The 25,439-nt window shown below is 43.8% G+C and overlaps 1 protein-coding gene across 4 annotated transcripts in view; it reads right to left on the bottom strand.

Moving 5' to 3' along the window:
* The window catches only part of PCCB (propionyl-CoA carboxylase subunit beta), an 85,509-nt gene extending 60,763 nt beyond the window's left edge, over window positions 1–24,746 (bottom strand). For 2 of the 4 annotated variants that reach the window (XM_063611318.1, XM_055295330.2), the window contains exons 1-5: window positions 24,505–24,746; window positions 19,134–19,253; window positions 18,228–18,296; window positions 14,342–14,398; window positions 12,815–12,928 (exon numbers count right to left, since the gene is read on the bottom strand). In XM_063611318.1, coding sequence (XP_063467388.1) covers window positions 12,815–12,928; window positions 14,342–14,398; window positions 18,228–18,296; window positions 19,134–19,253; window positions 24,505–24,687 — 543 coding nt within the window. In that variant the 5' untranslated portion in view covers window positions 24,688–24,746. Of the gene's footprint in view, window positions 1–12,814; window positions 12,929–14,341; window positions 14,399–15,615; window positions 15,676–18,227; window positions 18,297–19,133; window positions 19,254–24,504 lie in introns of all 4 variants that reach the window. The other 2 variants (XM_055295329.2, XM_055295331.2) reach the window with 2 other exon arrangements.
* Window positions 24,747–25,439: the final 693 nt, after the last annotated feature.

Raw genomic sequence — 25,439 nt, forward strand, 5'->3', positions numbered from 1 at the left:
ACTCCTGGGAAATTCATTGCAAAAAGATTATCACCGGCCGGGCGCAGTGGCTCACGCTTGTAATCCCAGCACTTTGGGAGGCCGAGGCGGGCGGATCACAAGGTCAGGAGATCGAGACCACGGTGAAACCCCGTCTCTACTAAAAATACAAAAAAAATTAGCCGGGCATGGTGGGAGGCGCCTGTAGTCCCAGCTACTGGGAGAGGCTGAGGCAGGAGAATGGCGTGAACCCGGGAGGCGGAGCTCGCAGTGAGCCGAGATTGCGCCACTGCACTCCAGCCTGGGCGACAGAGCGAGACTCCATCTCAAAAAAAAAAAAAAAAAAAAGATTATCACCAAGGCACATAGTCATCGCGCTATCTAAAGTCAACAAGAAGGAAAGAATCGTAAGAGCTGTGAGACAAAAGCATCAGGTAACCTATAAAGGAAAACCTATCAGACTAACAGATTTCTCAGCAGAAACCTTACGAGCTAGAAGGGATTGGGGTTCTATCTTTAGCCTCCTTAAACAGAATAACTGTCATCCAAGAATTTTGCATCCAGCAAAACTAAGTTTCCTAAATGAAGGAGAGATAAAGTCATTTTCAGATAAACAAACGCCGAGGGAATTTGCCACTACCAAACCAGCATTACTCTTCAGAAGAAGAGTTCTACATCTTGAAACAAAAGTTCAATATGCACCAAAATAAAACCTCTTGAAAGATAAAACCCACAAGGCCTATAAAACAATAACACAATGAAAAAAAAGTAGGTAACAACTAAAATGATAAACAGAACAGTATCTCACATCTCAATATTAATGTTGAACATAAATGGCCTAAATGCTCCACTTAAAGATACAGAATGGGTTGGGCGCGGTGGCTCACGCCTGTAATCCCAGCACTTTGGGAGACCGAGGCAAGTGGATCACCTGAGGTGGTGAGTTCGATACCAGCCTGACCAACATGGAGAAACCCCGTCTCTACTAAAAATACAAAATTAGCTGGGTGTGGTGGCGCATGCCTGTAATCCCAGCTACTCGGGAGGCTGAGGCAGGAGAATCGCTTGAACCCAGGAGGCGGAGGTTGTGATGAGCCGAGATCGCGCCACTGCACTCCAGCCTGGGCAACAAGAGCGAAACTCCGTCTCAAAAAAAAAAAAAAAAAAAAAAAAAAAAAAAAAAAAAGATACAGAATGGCAGAATGGATTTTTAAAAAAATCACAAACCAAATATCTGCTGTCCTCAAGAGAGTCATCTAACACATAAGGATTCATATAACCTCAAGGTAAAGAGGGGGAAGAGATATCCCATGCAACTGGGAACCAAAAGCAAGCAGAATTAGCTACTTTTTTTTTCTGAGACAGAGTCTCACTCTGTCACCCAGACTGGAGTGCAGTGGCGCCATCTCGGCTCACTGCAAACTCCGCCTACCAGGTTCACGCCATTCTCCTGCCTCAGCCTCAGGAGTAGCTGGGACTACAGGCGCCCGCCACCACGCCCGGCTAATTTTTTGTATTTTTAGTAGAGATGGGCTTTCACAGTGTTAGCCAGGATGGTCTCGATCTCCTGACCTCGTGATCCGCCCGCCTCAGCCTCTCAAAGTAGCTATTCTTATATCAGACAAAATAGACCTTTAAAGCAACAACAGTGGAAAAAAAAAAGAAAAAGAAGGTCATTATATAATAAAAGGAACAATCCAACAAAAATATATTATAATCCTGAATTTATATTCACCTAATACTGGAGCTCCCAGATTTATAAAACAATTACTACTAGACCTAGGAAATGAAATAGCAACAAAGTTAAATGGGGGACTTCGATACTCCACTGACAGCACTAGACTCTTTGTTGAGACAGAAACTCAACAAAGACGCAATGGACTTAAAGAATACCCTAGAACAAATGGACTTAACAGATATTTACAGAACATTCTACCAAACAATTGCAGAATATACATTCTTCTCAACACATGGAACATTCTCCAAGATAGACTGTATGACAGGCCACAAAACAAGTCTCAACAAATTTAAGAAAATTGAAATCATATCAAGTATTTTCTCAGACTACAGTGGAACAAAACTAGAAATCAACTCCAAAAGAAATGCTCAAAACTATACAAATACATTGAAATTAAATAATCTGCTCCTGAATGATTTCTGGGTTAACAATAAATCAAGATGAAAATTTAAAAATTTGAAATGAATGATAGTAGTGACACAAGTTATAAAAACCTCTGGGGATACAGCAAAAGTAGTGCTAAGAGCAAAGTTCATAGTGTTAAGTACATACATCAAAAAGTCTGAAAGAACACAAACTGACAACCTACTGTCTCACTTCAATGAACCAGAGAAACAGGTAGGAACTAAACCCAATGCCAGCAGAAGAAATAACAAAGATCAGAGCAGAACTAAAGGAAATTGAAGCAAAAAATAAAACAAAAACTTGGTTCCTTGAAAAAAATAAACAAAACTGGTCGACCATTAGACCAACCAAGAAGAGAATAAATCCAAATAAGCTCAATTAAAAATGAAACTGGAAATATTATAACCAATATCATAGAAATACAAAAGATCACTCGAGACTAACATGAACATCTTTACACACACAAACTGGAAAATCTAGAGGAAACTGATAAATTCGTGGAAACACACAGTCCTCTAAATCAGGAAGAAACAGAAACCCTGAACAGACCAAAAACAAGCAGTGAGACCGAATCAGTAATTTTAAACTGCCAACAACAAAAAAGACCAGGACCAGATGGATCACAGTTGAATTCCACTAAACATTCAAAGAATTGGTACCAATCCTACTGAAACTATTCCAAAAGATTGAGAAAGAGGGAATCCTTCCTAAATCATTCTATGAAGCCAGTATCACCCTAATACCAAAGCCAGGAAATGACATTAAAAAAATAAAACTACATCGCTTCTCGGCCTTTTGGCTAAGATCAAGTGTAAAAAATAAAACTACAGACCAGTGTCTCTGATCAACATGGATGCAAAAATCCTCAACAAAATACTAGCTAACCAAATCCCACAGCACATCAAAAAGATAATACAACATGATCAAGTGAGTTTCATCCCAGAGATGCAGGGATGGTTTAACATATGCAAGTCAATAAATGTGATACATCACGTAAACAGAATTTAAATCAAAAACCATATGATCATCTCAATAGGCGTAGAAAAAGCATGTGATAAAATCCAGCATCTCTTTACGACAAAAAACTCTCAAACTAGGCATAGGAGGGATGTACTTCAAAATAGTAAAAGCAATATATCATAAACCCACAGCCAACATCATAATGAATGGGGAAAAGCTGAAAGCATTCCCCCTGAAAACTGGAACAGACAAGGACGCCCACTTTCACCACTTCTATTCAATATAGTACTGGAAGTCCTAGCCAGAGCAATCGGGCAAGAGAAAGAAAGGGCATCCAAATTGGAAAAGAGGAAGTCAAACAAGTACTGTTTATCAGTGATATGATCATATATACCTGGGAAAACTCTAGAGACTCATCCAAAAGACTCCTAGATCTGATAAAGGAATTCAGTAAAGTCTTAGGTTACAAAATTAATATACACAAATCAATAGCACTGCTATACACCAACAATAACCAAGGTGACAATCAAATCAAGAACTCAATTCCTCTTACGACAGCTGCAAAAAAATAAAATATCTAGGAATACACCTAACCAAGGAGGTGAAGATCTCTACAAGGAAAACTACAAAACACTGCTGAAAGAAACTATACATGACACAAACAAATGAAAACATATCTCATGCTCATGGAGGTAAGAATCAGTATTGTGAAAATGATCATATGGCCCAAAGCAATCTCCAGATTCAATGCAATTCCCATCAAAACACTACCATTACCATCAACATTTTTCACAGAACTAGAAAATGCAATCCTAAAATTTATATGGAACCAAAAGAGTCCAGATAGCCAAAGCAATACTAAGCAAAAAGAACAAATCTGAAGGCATCACATTACCAGACTTCGAAGACTTAAATCTAAGACCTGAAACCATAAAAATTCTACAACATTGGAAAAACTCTTCTGAACACTGGCCCAGGCAAAAAAAATTCATGAGTAAGACCCAAAAAGCTAATGCAACAAAAACAAAAATAAACGGGACCTAATTAAACTAAAAAGCTTCTGCACAGCAAAAGAAATAATCAGCAAAGAGCCAACTCACAGAGCAGGAGAAAATATTTGCAAACTATGCACCTGACAAAGGAGCAGTATGCAGAATCTACAAGGAACTCAAATCAGCAAGAAAAAATAATCCCATCAAAAAGTAGGCAAAGGACATGAACAGACATTTCTCAAAAGAAGATACACAGATGGCCAACAAACATGAAAAAAATGCTCACATCACTATCAGGAAAACGCAAATGAAAACCACAATGAGATACCACCTTACTCCTGCAAAAATGGCCATAATTAAAAAGTCAAAAAACCGCTGGGCACAGGAGCTCATGCCTGTAATCCCAGTACTTTGGGAGGCCGAGGCAGGTAGATCACCCGAGGCCAGGAGTTCAAGACCAGCCTGACCAATATGGTGAAACCCTGTCTCTACTAAAAATACAAAAATTAGATGGGCATAGTGGCGTGTGCCTGTAGTCCCAGCTACTCGGGAGGCTGAGACAGAATTGCTTTAACCCAGGAGGTGGAGACTGCAGTGAGCCGAGATCGCGCCATTGTACTCCAGCCTGAGAAAGAGAGCAAGACTGTCTAGAGGGGGGAAGAAAAAAGTCAAAAAACAATAGATGTGGCCGGGCACTTCACGTAACTTGTGTGAATGTGCTCTTACTGAAATCAGAAAAGTTCGTAACCAGTGCATAGTGAACCTACCTCACAGGGGCAACCCTTCCAACTCATTCTATGAGGTGAGAATTACTGTAATACCAAAACCAAAAGAAAACATCACAAGGTAACTGTAGGCCAATGTCTCTTACTAATATTGATTCAAAAGTACTCAAGGAAATACTAGCAGAGCCCAGCACCTTCCAAAAAAGGATGATATACCATGACCAAGTGGGATACAACGTTGGTTTAACATTCTAAAAACCAATAATGTTACATACCGTATCATTAGAATAAAGAACAAAAAACACATGATTATCTCATAGATGCAGAAAAAAGCATTTGACAATATTAAACACCATCCATGATAAAAACACTCAAAAAATTAGAAATAGCAAGGAACTTCCTCAACCTTCAAGAGAATGTCCAAAAAAAAAAAAACACCAGTTAACATCATGCTTAATGGTGAAGAATGAATGCTTTCTCCTTAAGATTAGGAACATGACAAGGATATCCACTCATTTTTTTTTTTTTTTTTTTTGAGACAGACTCTCGCTCCGTCACCCAGGCTGGAGTGCAGTGGCACAATCTCGGCCCAAAGCAGGCTCTGCCTCCTGGGTTCACAGCATTCTCCCTCCCGAGTAGCTGGGACTACAGACGCCTGCCACCACACTCGGCTAAATTTTTTGTATTTTTAGTAGAGACGGGGTTTCACCGTGTTAGCCAGGATGGTCTCGATCTCCTGACCTTGTGATCTGCCCACCTCGGCCTCCCAAAATGCTGGGATCACAGGCGTGAGCCACCGCGCCCGGCCAAGGATGTCCACTCTTACCACTTCTACTTAACATTGTACTACAGGTTCTAGGCAGAGCAATTAGCAAGAAAAAGAAATAAAAGGCATCCAGATTAGAAAGGAATAAGTAAAACTGCCTCTATTTGCAGAAGACATGATTGTGTATATAGGAAATCCAAAGAAATACACACATACACACACACCCCCTATTCAAGCTAATACACAACCTCACCAAAGCAGGATACAAGATCAACATATGAAAATCAATTGTATCTCTATACATTCGCAAAGAATCCAAATAGGAAATTAACAAGATAATTCCATTCTGAATAGCATCACAAAGAGTAAAATATTTTGTTTTGAGATGGAGTCTTGCTCTGTCGCCCAGGCTGGACTCTGCAACCTCCGCCTCCTGGATTCAAGCGATTCTCCTGCCTCAGCCTTCTGAGTAGCTGGGATTACAGGCATGCACCACAACACCTGGCTAATTTTTGTATTTTTAGTACAGACAGGGTTTCACTATGTTGGCCAGGCTAGTCTCGAACTCGTGACCTCAGGTGATCCCCCTGCCTTGGCCTCCCCAAGTGCTGGGATTACAGGCATGAGCCACTGCACCTGGCCAGAGTAAAATATTTTAGGTATAAGTTTAACAAAAGAAGTGCAAGACAGGTATGCTGCAAATTACAAAATATTGCTGAGACCAAGTAAAGAGCTACATAAACAGAGAAACATTCCATCTATGCAGAGTGGAAGACTCAATATGTTAGGATGTAAATTCTCACCAAATTCATCTACAGACTCAATGCAGTTCCTATCAAATCTCAGCAGGCATTTTTTGTAGAGTTAAGAGCTGATCGGGCTGGGTGCGGTGGCTCTCGCTTGTAATCCCAGCATTTTCAGAGGCTGAGGCGGGTGGATCACCTGAGGTCAGGAGTTCGAGACCAGCCTGACCAACACAGTGAAACCCTATCTCCACTAAAAATACAAAAATTAGCTGGGTGTGCTGGCCCGGGCCTGTAATCCCAGCTACTCAGGAGGCTGAGGCAGGAGAATCGCTTGAACCCAAGGGGTAGAGGTTGCAGTGAGCTGAGATCATGCCACTGTGCTCCAGCCTGGGCCACAAAGCAAGACTACATCTAAAAAAAAAAAAAACAACAACAACCAAGTTGGAGGACTTTACACAACTTCAAAACTCCTATAAACTATAGTAATCAAGACAGTGTGGTTCTATTTTAAGGACAGACATAAAACAATGGAAGAACAGAGTTCAGAAACAAAACCTTACATTTATGGTCAACTGATATTTTTATCAATGTGCCAAGACAATTCAATGGAGAAAGAATAGTTATGTCAATTAATGGTGGGAGACAAGATGTTAGACCCTTATGTCATACCATATACAAAAATTAACTCAAAATGGATCACAGACCTACTATAAGAGAGCTGGCTGGGCTCTCTTATATGTACTTGTGTGTGTACATACATATATATCTATCTACATATCTTGTAGATATGTACTTGCGTGTGTAGATATATATATAGGTGTATATATATATATATATCTACACACACACACACACACACACACACACACACACATATACATACATACATTAGCCAGGTTTGATGGCAGGCACCCATAATTCCTGAGATCGAGCCATTGCACTCCAGCCTGGGCGACAAGACTGAAATTCTACCTCAAAAAAAAAAAAAAAAAAAAAAAGCCAAACCTACAAAAAAAACTCCATGAAGAAAACAAAATCTTCATGACTTTGTATTATACAGTGTTTACATATGATAATAGAAGCATGACCCACAAAAGAAAACTTGATAAACTGGACTTCAAAATTAAAAACTTCTCCACTTCAAAAGCCACCAGAGGCTGGGCACATCGGCTCATGCCAGTAATACTAGCACTCTAGGAAGCCGATAGGAGGATAGTTTAAGTCCAGAAGTTTGAGACCAGCCTGGGCAACATAGTGGGATCCCACCTCTATAAATAATGAAAAAAAATTGCCAGACATGGTAGCATGTGCCTGTGGTCTCAGCTACTCAGGAGGATGAGGCAGGAGGATTGCCTGACCCTGGGAAGTCCAGGCTGCAGTGAGCCATGATTACACTACTATACTTCAGCCTGGGTGACAGAGTGAGACCCTACCTCAAAAAAAAAAAAAAAAAAAAAAAAGCCACCAGAGGCTTGGGGCAGTGGCTTGTAATCCCAGCACTTTGGGATGCCGAGGCAGATCTCTTGAGCCTACCTGCTTAGGTAGGCTAAGGCAGGAGGATTGCTTGAGCCCAGAGTTCAAGGCTGCAGTGAGCTGTGATTGTACCACTGCACACTAGCCCAGGCAACAGAGCAAGACCCTGTCTCTAAAAAAAAAATAAAAATAGGCTGAGTGTGCTGGCTCACGCCTGTAACCCCAGCACTTTCAGAGGCCAAGGCAGGCAGATCACCTGAGCTCAGGAGTTCAAGACCAGCCTGGGCAACATGGTGAAACCCTGTCTCTACTAAAAATACAAAGAAATTAGCTGGACGTGGTGGCACGCACCTGTAATCCCAGCTACTTGGGTGACTGAGGCATGAGAATCACTTGAACCTAGGAAGTGGAGGTTGCAGTGAGCCAAGATCACACCACTGCACTCCAGCCTCGAGGACAGGGTATGGCTGTCTCAAAAAATAAAATTAAAAATAAATAAAGCTACCACTAAGAAAGAAAAGACAAGCCACAGACTGGAATAACATACTTACAAATCATATATCTGATAAAGGACTTGTATCCAGAATATATGAAGAACTCTTACAACTCAAAAACCCAATTACAATATGGACAAAAGATCTGAATAGACATTTCAGCAAAGAAGGTTTACAAATGACTAATACGTACATAAAGATGCTCAACATGATTAGTCATCTGAGAAATGCAAACTGGAACTACAGTGAGATACCATTACACACCACTAAAATGGCTATAGTCAAAAAGACTGGACCAGGCACAGTGGCCCACGCCTGTAATTCCAACACTTTGGGAGGTTGAGGCAGGAGGATTGCTTGACCCCAGGAGGTTGAGGCAGCAGTGAGCTGTGATCATGCCACTGTACTCCAGCCTGAACAACAGAGTGAGACCCTGTCTCAAAAAAGGACTGGCTGGGTGTGGTGGCTCATGCCTGTAATCCCAGCACTTTGGGAGGCCAAGGCAGGTGGATCACTTGAGGTCAGGAGTTCAAGACCAGCCTGGCCAACATGGTGAAACTCCATCTCTACTAAAAATACCAAAATTAGCCAGGCGTGGTGGCACATGCCTGTAATCCCAGCTGCTCAGGAGGCAGAGGCAGGGGAATCACTTGAACCCGGGAGGCAGAGGTTACAGTGAGCCGAGACTGCACCATAGCACTCCAGCCTGGGCCACAGAGCAAGACTCCATCTCAAAAAAAAAAAAAAAAAAAAAACAAGGCTGGGCGTAGTGGCTCACACCTGTAATCCTAACACTGCGGGAGGTCAAGGTGGGCAGATCACAAGGTCAGGAGATCGAGACCATCCTGGCTAACACGGTGAAACCCAGTCTCTACTAAAAATACAAAAAATTGGCCAAGCGTGGTGGCGGGTGCCTGTAGTCCCAGCTACTCGGGAGGCTCAGGCAGGAGAATGCCATGAACCCAGGAGGCGGAGCTTGCAGTGAGCCGAGATCGCACCACTGCACTCCAGCCTGGGTGACAGAGCAAGACTCTGTCTCAAAAAAAAAAAAAAAAAAGACTGACAATACCAAGTATCAACAAAGATATGGAGAACCTCCGACCCTGAATACAAAAAATTGCTCATAGTAATGTAAATAGTTTGTTTTGGAAAACAACCTGGCAGTTTCTTAAAAAGTTATAAACAAGCTTATCATAAAACCTACAATCCCACTCTTAGGTACCTATCTATCCAAGGGTTATGAAAACATATGTCCACACAAAGTAATACACAAATGTTCACAGTAGCATTTACTCATGATAGCCAGGAACTAGAAACAACCCAAATATCGTTCAATTGGTAAATGATGAAAATATGTAAAATATTCAATAGATATTATTCACCAATAAAAAGGAATAAACTGATACACATTACAATATAAATGAACCTCAAAAAACATGGTGTTAGTGAAAGGAGTCAGATGGAAAAATTTGTAAAATAAGAAAGTCAGGTGAGGAATTGACTGTGGTTAGGTGGGAATTGACTGCAAACAGGCAAGAAGGTATTTTCGGAGTGAGTGGCAGGTTTGAAAACTAGCTTATGGCTGTACAACTCTAAAAATTAATTTAAAATCATTGAATTATGTTTTTACAATGGATGGATTTTATGGTTTGTAAATTATATCTCAATAAAGCTATGTTTTTTTTTTTTGAGACAAAGTCTCGCTCTGTCACCCAGGCTGGAGTGCAGTGGCATGATCTCAGCTCACTGCAACCTCCACTTCTGAGGTTCAAGCAATTCCCTGCCTCAGCCTCCTGAGTAGCTGGAATTACAGGCGCCCGCCATCATGCCCGGCTAATTTTTGTATTTTTAGTACAGACAGGGTTTCACCATCTTGGCCAGGCTGGTCTTAAACTCCTGACCTAATGATCCACCTGCCTTGGCCTCCCAAAGTGCTGGGATTACAGGCATGAGCCACCGCCTGGCCCTATGAAGCTTTTTTTTTTTCTTTTTTTTTTTTTTTTGAGACAGTCTTGCTCTGTCGCCCAGGCTAGAGTGCAGTGGCGCAATCTTGGGTGGCTGCAAGCTCTGCCTCCCAGGTTCATGCCATTCTCCTGCCTCAGCCTCCCAAGTAGCTGGGACTACAGGTGCCTGCCACCACGCCTGGCTAATTTTTTTTTTTTTTAGTAGAGATGGGGTTTCAATGTGTTAGCCAGGATGGTCTTGATCTCCTGATCTCATGATCAGCCTGCCTCGGCCTCCCAAAGTGCTAGGATCATAGGCATGAGCCACCGCACCCAGCCAAAGCTGTTTTTTAAAATATCAAGATCATGGAGAACAAAGACAGGAACTGCTCCAGATCAAAAAATATTAAAGAGAGATAACATCTAAAGTCAATGCTTCATTCTGGATTGGATCCTGGTCAGGAGGAACATACATATATACATATATATATGTACACACACACACAGACACATATATGAGACAGAGAGAGCAAGAGCGAGCGAGAGCACACGCACAGAGAGAAAACACACACGTGCCAGGAGCACACACTATAAAGGACTTAAGTCCTGAAAAAGGATAATGAATTAGAATAACATCGATGAATCAATGTTAAATTTCCTGATTTTTATTACTGTATTCTGGTTATTTAAGAGAATATCCTTATTCTTTAGAAATACCCAGTGAAGAACTTAGGAGGTAAAGAAGACATAGCATCTCCAATTTATTCTCAAATATTTCAGAAAAATGTAACATGCAAATATGTATATATGGAGAGAGAATAACAGAACAAATGGAGAAAATGTAAACAACTGGTGAATCTGGGAAAAGGACGTATAGGAGTTCCCATACTATTCTTGTCATTTTTCTATGAAGTTTGAATTTTTTTTTTTTTTTTTTGAGACGGAGTCTTGCTCTGTCACCCAGGTTGGAGTGCAATGGCACAATCTTGGCTCACTGTAACCTCTGTCTCCCAGGTTCAAGCAATTGTCCCACCTCAGCCTCCTCAGTAGTTGGGATTACAGGCATGTGCCACCATGCCCAGCTAATTTTTGTATTTTTAATAGAGGCAGGATTTCACCATGTTGGCCAGGCTGGTCTTGAACTCCTAACGTCAAGTGATCTACCTGCCTTGGCCTCCCAAAGTGCTGGGATTACAGGCGTGAGCCACCACGCCCAGCCTGAAGTTTGAAATTTTATCAAAATAAAAAGTTACCAAAAAATAACACAGGTAGGAATAAGTGAGTGGAGCTATCAATATGACAAGCAGCATTAGTAAGCAATTAATTAAGAATGAAGATCTGAAAGTAAAGACTAGCCCTTGAAAACAAAAATTAAAGGCCAGGCGTGGTGACTCACTCCTGTAATCCCAGCACTTTGGGAGGCAAATGTAGGCCAATCGCTTGAGTCCAGAAGTTCAAGATAAGTCTGTGCAACATGGGAAAACCCCACCTCTATAAAAAAATGCAAAAAAAATTCACCAGATGTGGTGGTGCATGCCTGTGGTGCCAGCTATTCAGGAGGCTGAGATGGGAGGATCGCTTGAGCCCAGGAGGCTGAGGTTGCAGTGAGCAGAGATCATGCCACTACATTCCAGCCTGGCCAACCAAGACCCTGTCCCTAAATAAATAAATAAATATTTAAAAAAAAAAAAAAAAAACCTCCTCCACACCCATAAAGATGTATTCAACTAGATAATATTCTAAAATCCAGTCAAGCTCTAAAATGTGGTGGTTTATCACCATGTCTCTGAGGGCCACTCTTCTGTTTCTAAACAGGAATGACTTCCAGGCCTAAACTGCTTAGGCCAAGCCACCCACAGAAATAAGCCTGCAGAGCAGGGACGACAAGAGTGGCTGGCCTGATTAAAAACAATGTCTGCCTGTCTCCTTCCTTCCTTCTCCCTGGAAATGTTGCCAGTTTCTGTCTGCAGTATCCCTCTCCCTCATCCCAGTCTCTAACTGTATCTCTCACAAAGATACTTTATACTTCACATAACACATTATTTTATGTTTCTTTTCATTTCTTTCTCTCGTAATTTCAGTCTGTAAATAAGCAAAGAGGTGTCAGTAATGAGGTTCGCCAAATGTTTCTGAATGGTAGGATCTGGGGTGATTTCATTCTTCTTTGCACTATGGCTTGGACTTTATATAATAATCCTGTAGTATTTTAACCAAAAAATAAAAAAGATGCTACATTTTTTAAAACTTCTAATTCTAGCACATCAGTTCATTTTAACTTTTCATATTTCCTCTCCCTTGCTTTCCAAAAAAGAAAAATATTTTCAAGTGCTTTTCCCTTATGAACGATCTTTAACTGTAATTTCCCCTGTGAGTGGCCCTCTGTTAGAAAAAATGAAAACCCTCTCTTCCCACTCTCTCTTGCTTTTCATCTACCCTTCATCCCACCCCCCGTGACACAGAAAGGACCTACAGAACAGACACAACGCGGCAGAGAACAATGAGGAGAGTTGAAGAAGCTCTGGCCAGGCCATGGCTTAGAGAACTTAAGCCCTGTATTTTTTTATTCTCTATTCTCTATTAACAGGTTTCTCACCAGAAAGATGTCTGCATAGCCAGCCAAAGACTCCACTCCCTCTTGGATCCGTGCTCCCCCAGAGTCATTCAGCCCAATCACTGGAGCCCCCACCGTTATGGCCTGGTCCATGATCTGAGACAGTGGAGAAATCTTTTGAGACAAATGTTCTTGATATAAAAAACGACATTCACAAAATACCACAGTGTTTTCTGGAAAATGTTCCGAGCGCACTTTTCAAAACAGGAGGCAGTAACACTGGTTTCACTCCCCATCGTGATTGGGTACCTTCATGGAAGACAAAGGACCAGATATTTAATAGTCTGATTAAAGCCCCCAAACACCCAAGAGCCAAAGCACTTCCCATTAGCAGGGTATAACACAACTCATGGCAACCATTTCTAGAACCACAGGCTCACGTTGTAACGTCTTCCAGCAGCCAGTTTTGTTCCCAGGTACTGCTTTGAAAGAACTTACAGTAGACAGCATGGCAAAGTAGTACTTTCATGAAAGCAGATGTTGACCCATTTGTTAATCTGAGGGCAGGCCCAGGCCTGCTTTTACTTCTAATGTGACAGATTTTCCTCATGGGTTAGTAATTCTGACAGCCTAATAAGCAATATTCCCACAGTCCTTGACAGTTTAAAAAGCACTTTCACTTCCATTACCTCATTTACCCATCATAACAGAGGGAGTAAAATGAGAAAAATTAAGAAGGTTTAAAAGTTAAGTGACTGGCCCAAGGTCTCAGGAGTAATACATGACAGGACCATGTCTATAATCCAGATGTTCCAGTTACTAGTAGCTCCAACTTTAATTCCAAAATTCTCTTTTATAGTTTTATTCCTCTCCAGAGCATCTAATCTCTAGCAGTAGTTTTTAAATATCAGCATACAATGCTCGCACTGTTCTTTACCTTCTAGCACCTGGCCCTTCCACCTAGACAAGAAGTTCTTCACCTGAAATCCTCAGAACCCCAAGAGGTCTGTGAACGGGAGTCCATGAACTTGAATGGGAAAAAATTTACATCTTTATCTTTACTAACGCTAGCTGATCGTTAACATTTCTTTTCATTATGGATATAGGCAATGAGTCTCAGTATGAGAAATATCTGTGACTTTGCCATTATTAGAAGCCACAGATAGTTTTACGTCCCATTAAAGTTGTTGCAGACACCCTGAAATATTTCACCTTTGACTACTTTGAAATTACGGTAGTTATGAGATCTACTGCTAAATCTTGTTATTAAATGCATTAACAAGGGAGCACGTATATTATGAATGTGGTTTTTAAAAACATTTTTAATCCTTTAAAATCCTACAAATTTTATTTTAGGCATGTAAAAACAGGAGGGTCCAGGCTTTCCCAGCCCATGGAAGAGATCCACGGTACGAAAATTGTTATGCGCTCCTTCGGGTGGGTAGCACATCTTGCATACCTCTGGCCTACCCCAAGTACCTAGCTCAGTGTCTTGTACCCCAAAGATACTCAATAAGCACTATGTAACTGAGGAAAGCAATGGATTGAATTTGAGTATTAAACACTTACTTTGCAGATCTTTTGGGCATGTGCTCCTGACAGACTGCCTCCAAAAACTGTAAAATCCTAAAAAGAAAATACAAATCAGCAAGTCAAATATAGTGACTGGCTAGAGATGAAAACCCAGTAGGAGGAAGAAATAGAAAATTCACAGATAAAAGCTTTTAGGCCAGGCGTGGTGGCTCATGCCTGTAATCCCAACACTTTGGGAGGCCAAGGCAGGTGGATGGCTTGAGTCCAGGAGTCTGAGACCAGCCTGGGCGACATGGCAGAAGCCTGTATCTACAAAAAATATAGAACAAAGTTAGCTGCGCATGGTGGCACATGCCTGGAGTCCCAGCTACTCGGGAGGCTGAGGCAGGAGGATTGCTTGAGCCCTGGAAACAGAGGCTTCAGTGAGTTGAGACAGCACCACTGTATTCCAGCCCACACAACAGAGCAAGACCCTGTCTCAAAACAAAACAAAAAAAGTTGCCCAGGCACGGTGGCTCATGCCTGTAATCCCAAGACTTTGAGAGGCCAAGGCAGGGGGATCACTTGAGGTCAAGAGTTCCAGACCAGCCTGGCCAACATGGTGAAACCCCATCTCTACTAAAATATAAAAATTAGCTGGGCGTGGTGGTGTGTGCCTGTAATCCCAGCTACTCGGGAGGCTGAGGCAGGAGAATCACTTGAATCCAGGAGGCGGAGGTTGCAGTGGGCAGAGATTGCACCACTGCACTCCAGCCTGGGCGACAGAGCAAGACTCCGTATTAAAAAAATACGTATAGTTTTTAAAGCATTTTCAGAAGTTTAAAAAATTAGAAAAAAAGTCTGATTTATAAATTATTCCATAGAATAAAATATCTTAAAGGAAGTTCATGAATTGTCAAGAGCAAAAGAACTAGTCTTTGCTCTACAAAAATGATTTGAAAGGAAAAAAAAGGAAAAAAATGATTTGCAGTTCTGAAGGAAAACCTATCACACAGAATTAACTCTAATATCAGATTCTATGGATATCAAACAGTCAAGCACTTCTGTTTTTAAGAAATATTTACTGTTTTATTTTACTTATTGAGACCAAGTCTTGCTCTGTCACCCAGGCTGGAGCGCAGTGGCGTAATCTTGGCTCACTATATCCTCTGCCTCCCAGATTCAAGTGATTCTCCTGCCTCAGCCTCCCAAGTAGCTGGGATTACAGGCACGTGCCACCATGCCCAGCTAATTTTTGTATTTTTATTAGAGACAGTTTTGCATGTTGGCTAGGCCAGTTTCAAACTCCCGGCCTCAAGTGATCCACCCACCTCGGCCTCCCAAAGTGCTGAGATGACAAGTGTGAGCCACTGTACCCAGCCTATTATTTGCTGCTTTAAAAAGAAAGGTTAAAAAACAAGAATCAAAGCTCTCATTGCTTCTTCTGCTTATGGATCTTCATTATGCTCAGATGTAAAGGGCTTCTTGTGGGCATAACCTCTCCTAAAACCCCCTCAAAAAGACAGTTGGGAATTAAGAACAGAATCAGCCATGAGAATAAGAACAAGGAGACAACAGCATAGGAAGGATTAAACAAATTTGGGGGGAACTGAAAGCACAAGAAAATACCTGATTTAGAAGGAGAGAATGGAAGCTTACACACCTGCAGTGGGAGTAATCAAGGAGGAGACAACCCAGGAACCATGGAAAGTGGAGGTGAGAAGGAGGCTGAAAACAGAGACTAACGGAAGTCTCTGTTAGAAGCAGTTAGACCCCACAGGACCTCTCCTTCACCTTGAGAGGAGAGAGAATGTTTTTTCTCTAAAGGAAATTAACGAGAAGGGTTGTAAACTCACAATCGCTAGCCTAAAAGAGGAAAAGGTGAGGCTGAAAACATGCAAGATTAGGAGCCTATACACTGAATGAGTGCTGGCCCCTTTTTTCTCTCCCCCCAGAATACACCAACAGCCAATTATCAGGCAAGGGACTGAGGAGGCTCCCCAGAAGAACAGAAGCTCCCCAGAAAAAATACCTAAGATATTAACATCTTGGAGATCACTATTAAAAAAAACTAGCTCATCACTCCCTACCCTCAGTATCCTTCAGGGCCTGTCTCAATTGCCCCATTGTTCCTAAAGCTTTCTTCAACCCTGGATGTGATTGTCCCTTGTCTTGGGTCTACAGCATTTGCCTGGAACCTCTCACTCCATGTGCTCTGTAGTTACATCTGTTCTGTGCCATTCTGCCTATAAAATGATTTGCTTCTTCAGGGTGGGAACTCTTGTCTCAGTCATCTCCACCTTCTCCTCACTCCCACCCTACCACATGAGCTTAAGAGGTGCTCAAAGTATCAATTCAGTGAATTTTTCCATCTGCTTAATAGTGGTGAGTGAACACCGTGTCCAGAAAACATCTTTCTTTGTTCTACCTCTCTTTTCAATGGTTCCTTCTGTACAAGTTTTTCTCAGCTCTCATAAATTGCACAAAACAAAGAAATGTGATTCCTTCTATTTAGGCATTTGGTAGACTGATTTATAAGTTTTAAAACATTTCAAAGGTAATTTAATTGGTAAATGCATACTAACTACGACAGATTTTAAATTAACCAAGTATAACTATTTTATTATTTTTTTTTGAGACAGAGTCTCACTCTGTCACCCAGGTTCGAGTGCAGTGGCGCAAACTCAGCTGACTGCAACCTCCACCTCCCAGGTTCAAGCGATTCTCCTGCCTCAGCCTCCCAAGTAGCTGGGATTACTGGCACCCACAACACCCAGCTAATTTTTGTGCTTTTAGTAGAGATGGAGTTTCGCCATGTTGGCCAGCTGGTCTCAAACTCCTGACTCAGGTGATCCACCCGTCTCCGCCTCCCAAAGTACTGGGACTACAGGCATAAGCCACCACGCCTAGCCAATTTTAATACCAAACTTCAGGTCTGTAAAAAGACCTAAGCATTTTAAATTATATACATATTTCCACCTCTGGAGAGAAAAAAGTCAAATCCAAAATAGTACACAACATATTCTGTGTTAGTTTTCTATTACTGCTATAACAAATTAATATAAATTCAGTGCCTTGAAACAACACAAATGTATTATCTTATAGTTCTATAATTTAGAAGTGCTACACAAGATTGACTGGGCTAAAATTAAGGTTGGCAGGACTGTGCTCCCTTCTGGAGGCTCTAGGGGAAAATGTGTTTTCTTGCCTTTACCAGCTCCTAGAGACCATGGGCACTCCTTTGCTGATGGTCCCCTTCTCCCATCTTCAAAGCCAGGTACTACAGGTCATGTCCTTCTCATATCACATCCTTCTAAGCTCCTCTTCTACCTCCCTCTTCCACTTTTAAGGACCTTGTGATTATATTGGGCCCACCTGGATAAATCAGGCTACTCTCCATATCGCAAGGCCAGCTGATTAACAACCTTCATTCCCTTTTGCGTGTAAAATAACATATTGATAGCTTTGGCTATGTGTGTGAACAAACTGTATCTGTCTTGAGGCACCCTGATAAAAGTTTTCTGAACATATTCATGAAAGCCCAAAGCTCAGGGGGACTCTGGTTCTGAGAGTCAAGTCCCCTTTCCTAGGCTGCACCCACTGCACTCTCTCTAGTCCACATACACTGCCCAGGACACAGATGCCCTACAGGCACACACCCAACCCTGCCAAGAGGAATCTCATTCACTTGGAATAAATTCCTGGTTTCTAGGATACCTTTGTACAAGGCTAGTGCCCTGTGATGCCCTGCAAAACAGACTAAGGACTCTTCCTAAGAAAAAAACACACAATATTCTGGAAATATACACCGAAAAACAAAGCAAATCCCTCATTTTCCCCAAACTACAAGCAAGTTTTCATTCCCCAAGATTGGCTTCTTTCACATATTTTCCTCTTGGCTCTGCCCTCCAAGAAAGTTCAGACTACTGGAGTTATGAAATACCTGACTGAAGACATAAACCAATCTTCCATTGATTCGGCCTCGTCCAGTGACCACGCTGTCTCCAGGAAACTACCAGAAAAATGCAAAAATAAAGGTTAAAAAATCCAAATACTTCTTTTAATGAATTTGGCCACTATGCCTCAATGAAAGACAAAAAACCCAAATTCCTAAAACTTCATTATGAACAAGGAACATGAAGGAATCCCACTCCACTTTCCCAGCTCTACAACAGCAAGCACAGGGCTACTACTTCATCAATAGGAGTGAAGGGCACTGTCATCTTAGACCTTATGTACCCTCCTAAAAGCAAAATAATCAAGACCCAGGGCCACCACTTCTCTATGCTTACATGAAAGAGGACGTATAAAGAAACACAAGGCAGGGTACGGTGGCTCATGCCTGTAGTCCCAACAGTTTGGGAGGCCGAGGTGGGTGGATTGCTTGAAGCCAGGAGTTCAAGGCCAGCCTGACCAACATGGCGAAAGCCCGTCTCTACTAAAAATACAAAACTTCTTTGGGAGGCCAAGGTGGGTGGATCACGAGGTCAGGAGATCGAGACCATCCTAACACGGTGAAACCCCGTCTCTACTAAAAATACAAAAAATTAGCCAGGCATGGTGGTGGGCGCCTGTAGTCCCAGCTACCTGGGAGGCTGAGGCAGGAGAATGGCATGAACCTGGGAGGCGGAGCTTGCAGTGAGCCGAGATCATGCCACTGCACTCCAGCCTGGGCGACAGAGTGAGACTCTGTCTCAAAAAAAAAAAAAAAAAAAAACACACACAAAAATTGGCCGGGCGTGATGTCTGCAGTGCCTCTGCAGAGGACTTCAGATAAAAGCCTTATTCTAGTGGGTAGGCCAGCTGAGCCACACCTAAAAAGTGTTCACACCACCATTTGAACAAATACCTTATTCTTATCAGCAGCCATTCCAAAATCTGCACATCGGTGTTCCACAAACATGTCGCTCTCAACAAAGCTGCCACGGTCCAGCAAGAGACTGATCCTCTCCCTGGCCGTTAGCTTTCCCTACAATGGAACAAAGATCACTCAGTGATGTCATCACAGACAATTTAGTAAGCAAAGCAAGGGCTGTTCATGGGAGGGCTTGAAGGGCAGATTTGCCCGTTCATCTCAATGCAAGTGCTTTCATTCTATCCAACCTGCCCAAGGCAGATAGGTGTCATTAGTAGACTTTAGATGACATGGAAATCAGGACAGACAGTGTGCGCCAGAAGCCACCAAACTGTGGAAGATGAATAAGGAAATAGGGCGAGGAAAAGGTAGAGAGAAGTGGGGATAAGGAGAACCTGACCCTGGAACACAATTAACTAGTTCCGCAAATACTTACTGGAGACCTAAGGAGCCATAAAAAGAATGCAGAAGCAGGTGGTGGAAACTAAAGCAGGCTTAGTGAAGGATCTGACACAGGTTTTTTCTAGAGAGACCTACAGAAGCACACCTCACCTCACGAGGGTCCCTGCTGTTCCCAGCTCCCACCTCAAGGACACGCTACTTCCTGGTTCTTCTCCTGCCTCCTCTGTGGGCTTCTCCTTCTCCTACTATCCTATCCCACAGTAACACTGTGACACAGAGATGACCCCATAGCAGGGAGTGGCTGAGTAGAAGGGGAGAGGGACACAAAATGCTAAAGAGCTCACTTGAGAAGAGTTTAAAAATGCTTCTTTGCGCCGGGCACGGTGGCTCACGCCTGTAATCCCAGCACTTTGGGGGGCCAAGGTGGGCGGATCACAAGGCCAGGAGATTGAGACCAGCCTGACCAACGTGGAGAAACCCCATCTCTATTAAAAGATACAAAATTAGCCAGGTGTGGTGGCATGCGCCTGTATTCCCAGCCTCTCGGGAGACTGAGGCAGAAGAATCACTTGAACCTGGGAGGCAGAGCTTGCAATGAGCCGAGATTGTGCACCATTGCACTCCAGCCTGGGCAACAAAGTGAAACTCCGTCTCAAAAAACAAAAAACAAAAAACGCTTCTTTGAGGAGATGAGGTCGGAGCTCTCAATCTACCAAGAGCCTCGGCTGGGCACAGTGACTCACACCTGTAATCCCAGCACTTTGGGAGATTGAGACGAGCATCGCCTGAGCCCAGGAATTTGAGACCAGCTGGACAACATGGCAAAACCTGGTCTCTACCGAAAAATACAAAAATTAGCTGGGAGTGGTGGCACGTGCCAGTAATCCCAGCTACTCCAGAGGCTGAGGCAGGAGAATCACTTGAACCTGGGAAGCGGAGGTTATAGTGAGCTGTGATCACTCCACCACACTCCAGCCTGAGCAACAAAGCGAGAACCTGTCTTTAAAAAAAAAAAAAAAAAAGGCTAGGCGTGGTGGCTCACGCCTGTAATCCCAGCACTTTGGGAGGCCAAGGCAGGTGGATCATGAGGTCAGGAGATCGAGACCATCCTGGCTAACATGGCGAAACCCTGTCTCTACTAAAAATACAAAAAAAATTAGCCAGGCTTGGTAGCACCCACCTGTAGTCCCAGCTACTTGGGAGGCTGAGGCAAGAGAATCGCTTGAACCCAGGAGGCGGGGGTTGCAGTGAGCCGAGATCGCAACACTGCACTCCAGCCTGGGTGACAGGGTGAGACACTGTCTCAAAAAACAAAAATAAACAAACAAAAAGCCTCCATTGCTTGGGCTCCCAAGCTCTCAGCCCCAAGCAAATACCCTAGCCTACCGTCCGTCCCCTTCCCCAAAAACAACAACAAAAAAAACCACATACCTCAAATTGGCTATTCCCCCTTAGGAAAGTAGCCAAAGCTGGTGAGGTTGTGTTTAAAAAAACAAACAAAACCCAGGCAATCCCATACACTGTCATGTAAAGTAGAATAAGTTTTTAGGAAACCAATTTGGCAACATATATACAGATTTTTAAAATATATTTATACTGACCAGACACTGCGGCTCACACCTGTAATCCCAGCACTTTGAGACGCCAAGGCGGGAGGACTGCTTGAACCCAGGAGTTGAGACCAGCCTGGGCAACAAAGTGAGACTCTGTCTCTACCAAAAAATAAAATAAAATAACTAGTGGGGTAGGAGGCTGAAGTGGGAGGATCACTGGAGCCCAGAGGTCGAGGATGCAGTAAGCCATGATTATACCACTGCCCTCCAGCCTGGGTGACAGAGTAAGACCTTGTCTCAAGAAAGAAAAAAAAAATTCTGTCATCCCAGCACTTTGGGATGCCGAGATGGGAGGATCACCTGAGGTCAGAAGTTCGAGACCAGCCTGGTCAACATGGTGAAACCCCGTCTCTACTAAAAATACAAAAATTAGCCAGGTGTTGTGGCACGCGCCTGTAATCCCAGCTACTCAAGAGGCTAAGGCAGGAGAATCACTTGAACCTGGGAAGCAAAGGTTGTAGTGAGCCACGATCACTCCACCGCACTCCAGCCTGAGCAACAAGGTGAGATCCTGTCTTTAGAAAAAAAAAAAAAAAAAAAAAAGAGGCCATGTGCAGTGGCTCACACCTGTAATCCCAACGCTTTGGGAGGCCGAGGCAGGCGGATCACGAGGTCAGGAGATCGAGACCATCCTGGCTAACACAGTGAAACCCCATCTCTACTAAAACTACAAAAAATTAGCCGGGTGTGGTGGCGGGCACCTGTAGTCCCAGCTACTCAGAAGGCTGAGGCAGGAGAACGGCGTGAACCTGGGAGGCGGAGCTTGCAGTGAGCCAAGACCGCGCCACTGCACTCAAGCCTGGGCAACAGAGCAAGACTCTATCTAAAAAAAAAAAAAAAAAAATCCTCCATTGCTTGGACTCCCAAGCTCTCAACCCGAGGCAAATACCCTAGCCTACCGTCCCATCCCCCCCTCCCCGAAAAAAACAAAAACAAAAAATACCTCAAATTGGCTATTATTTCCCCCTTAGGAAAGTAGCCAAAGCTGGTGAGGTTGCATTTAAAAAAAAAACAAAAAAAAAAAACAGGCAATCCTATACACTGTCATGTAAAGTAGAGTAAGTTTTTAGGAAACCAATTTGGCAACATATATACAGATTTTTAAAATATATTTATACTGACCAGGCACTGCGGCTCACACCTGTAATCCCAGCACTTTGGAAGGCCAAGGTGGAAGGACTGAGCCCAGGAGTTGAGACCAGCCTGGGCAACAAAGCGAGACCCTGTCTCTACCAAAAAGAAAAAAAAAATTAGCTGGGTAGGAGGCTGAAGCGGAAGGATCGCTGGAGCCCAGAAGGTCGAGGATGCAGTGAGCCATGATTACACCACTGCCCTCCAGCCTGGGTGACAGAGTAAGACCCTGTCTCAAGGAAAAAAAAAAAAAAAAAAAAAAAATTCTGTCATCCCAGCACTATGGGAGGCAAAGGCGGGTGGATCACCTGAGGTCAGGAGTTCAAGACCAGCCTGGCCAACATGGTGAAACCCCCGTCTCTACTAAAAATACAAAAATTAGCCAGGTGTGGTGACACATACCTGTAACCCCAGGTACTCTGGAGGCTGAGGCAGGAGAATTGTTTGAAGCTGGGAAGCGGAAGTTGCAGTGAGCTGCTGCACTCTAGCCTGGGCAACAGTGACACTCTGTCTCAAAAAAAAACTTACACCCTTTGACCCACTAATTCCTCTTCTGGGAAAATCTAAGGAAATGGTCAAAAACTGTTTAAAAAGGGGTGCAGGGCCGGCACAGTGGCTCACGCCTGTAATCCCAACACTTTGGGACCCCAAGGTGGGTAAATCACTTGAGGTCAGGCGTACAAGACCGGCCTGGCCAACATGGTGAAACCCTGTCTCTACTAAAAATACAAAAAAAAAGTTGCCAGGCATGGTGGTGGGTGCCTGTAATCCCAGCTACTCTGGAGGCTGAGGCAGGAGAATAGCTTGAACCTGGCAGGCAGAGGTTGCAATGAGCCAAGATCGCACCATGGCACTCCAGCCTGGGCAACAAAAGCAAAACTCCGTATCAAAAAATAAAAAGGGGTGCAGGAGGGGGTTCATATTAAATCTGCCTAAGTCAACTTTGGCAAAAGAAAAACAGCTTCTGGAGACTTCATCTAAACCCAGTAGGATCTACCTGGGAAAGGGCTGGGCGATGTTCCAGGGAAGAATTGGGCAATCGGCCCCAACAGAAAGAGTGTACAGGAGCACTGACAGGCCTTTCCAGAGGATGATCTAACATCTCCCTCAGCCCTAACAGAGTAGGCTAGAAGTAGCCCTAGGGGAGAGAAAGCATTCCTAGCACCACAAACCATCACTAAATTTACATTTCACTCTCAAGTGTCAAAAGGAACTGTCACCTTCGGACCCTTGTCAAATGCGAATTTATGACATCTGAATCAACATTAGACAAATATAGAGCTGTTCAAATCTCCTCACTTTAAGACCCCATCCCTCCCCCAGTGCCTCCCTCATGGTTGTGAGTTGTGCCTGAATACTCTTCACCTGTAAGAGTTTCACTTCTGCACCTTCCCGTTGGTTAATTCGTTCAGCACAACGGTCCAGACTCACCCACCAGTCACGGATACACTGGGCAAGCCTGGTTTCAAGTCAGGGGTCATCTCTCCAAAATGGGCCACCCAGCTTATCTCTGAAGGCCAGCTGGATTCTCGCCTCAAAACTCAGGCGGTGGGTGGCAGTGTTTCAGCTGCTCAGTCCAGCCAAACATCGAGAGTAGCCTGCGCACTCCCAGAAAGGCCACCTGCTTCCGACACATGCCTTTGCTACCCATCAAGGCGAGGCATGCTGAGGCCCTAAAGAGCTTGACCAGGCATTCTGCGGGCAGAAGAGTTCCACAAGTTCCCTGCACGCGCACATCCCCCACTTCATGTTAGTGGAGTATGCCCAAGTTCAGTTTTCCTGCTTCCACAAACGAGAAAGAATCTACCAAAACTCTTTCATGGGGCACGAGAATAAGCACATCGTTTTTACTGAGCGCCTATCGTTTTGCTATCTATGGTCTAACGATACTCTTGTGAAGGAAGAATTATTATTAAAATGACCCACAGAGATTTAATAAGTTGCCCAAAAGTTTATGTTAAGTGGTGAGCTGGCTGGAGACCAGGCAGATCCGTCTAAATCCCAAGGGTTAAACGGTGTGGAAAAAGCACACAGGTGCTTCTGTTGGTTATACTCGCCTCCACGAGAGACGCTACAGGTTTTCAAGGTGAACACCCTCGCTCCCGCCCCTCCAGGCACCGTGCGGATTGGCAGAGAGGCCTCGGACGCCGCAAGCCGGGCACGCTGTGATAGGTCGCAGACGCCAGGGGCGGGACTCACTTAGGCCTCTCAAGACTCACTCGCTTGTGCTGCGCGTCAATACGGCGTTGGCCGCCTCCCAGCAGTGCGGTCCGGCGCTTGTTTTCGATGCGTTCGTTAACAGAGGTGGCCTGGCTGCAAAGGCTGCGGACCGCGGCGCGGAGACTGCTCGCCAGAACGCTGAGCCTTGCGCCGGCCGCCGCCACCCGTAATGCCGCTGCCATTTTTGCTGTGCCGGCGCGTCCCCCACCGGCGCAGCTGAGTACGCATGTGCGTAAAGCGTGGGTACGGCGCTTGCGCAGCATCGGCTGGCTGTAGGGAGCCGGGGGGCTGGACTACAGAACCTGCTTGGGAGTAAGGCATGAGAGTTCGAGACCCAATGCTGCCCGAGGAGGGTCGCGCAGAGAAAAAGTACAGGGCCCGCCTGGCTGCACAAAAAAGGAACATAATCCTTGCTCTTCTCTGACCACCTAGACCCTTAACTTTGTCCCACTTCCTACAGAAAATGATTATAAGATTTAACCAACATTTATTAAGCATTGTGCCAGGTGTTGCTTTTTGCACTTACCACGCACTAGCTTATTATCTGGATTTCACAGATGAGGTAAATGAAGCACAGAGAGATGAGTGATTTGATCAAGAGGCAAGACTGAGGCCGAGATAGGTGAGCCCAGGAGCCCAAGACCAGCCTGAGCAATATAGTGAGACCCCACCTCTACAAAAAAATTAAAAATTAGCTGGGCATGGCAGCTTGCACCTGTGACCCCAGCTACTCGGGAGGCCAAGGCAGGAGGATGGCTTGAGCCCAGGAGGTCGAGGCTGCAGTGAGCCGTGATTGTATCACTGCACTCCAGCCTGGGCGAAACCCTGTCTCAAAAAAAAAAAAAAAAGAAAAAAGCCAAGACTGACGATGTGGTTGGCCAGGATTCAAACTCAGAGACCTATCATTAATATGTGCCAGATAATGAGCACAGGA

The sequence above is a fragment of the Symphalangus syndactylus genome, chromosome 10, assembly GCF_028878055.3.
Source record: "Symphalangus syndactylus isolate Jambi chromosome 10, NHGRI_mSymSyn1-v2.1_pri, whole genome shotgun sequence".
NCBI classification, from domain to species: domain Eukaryota; kingdom Metazoa; phylum Chordata; class Mammalia; order Primates; family Hylobatidae; genus Symphalangus; species Symphalangus syndactylus.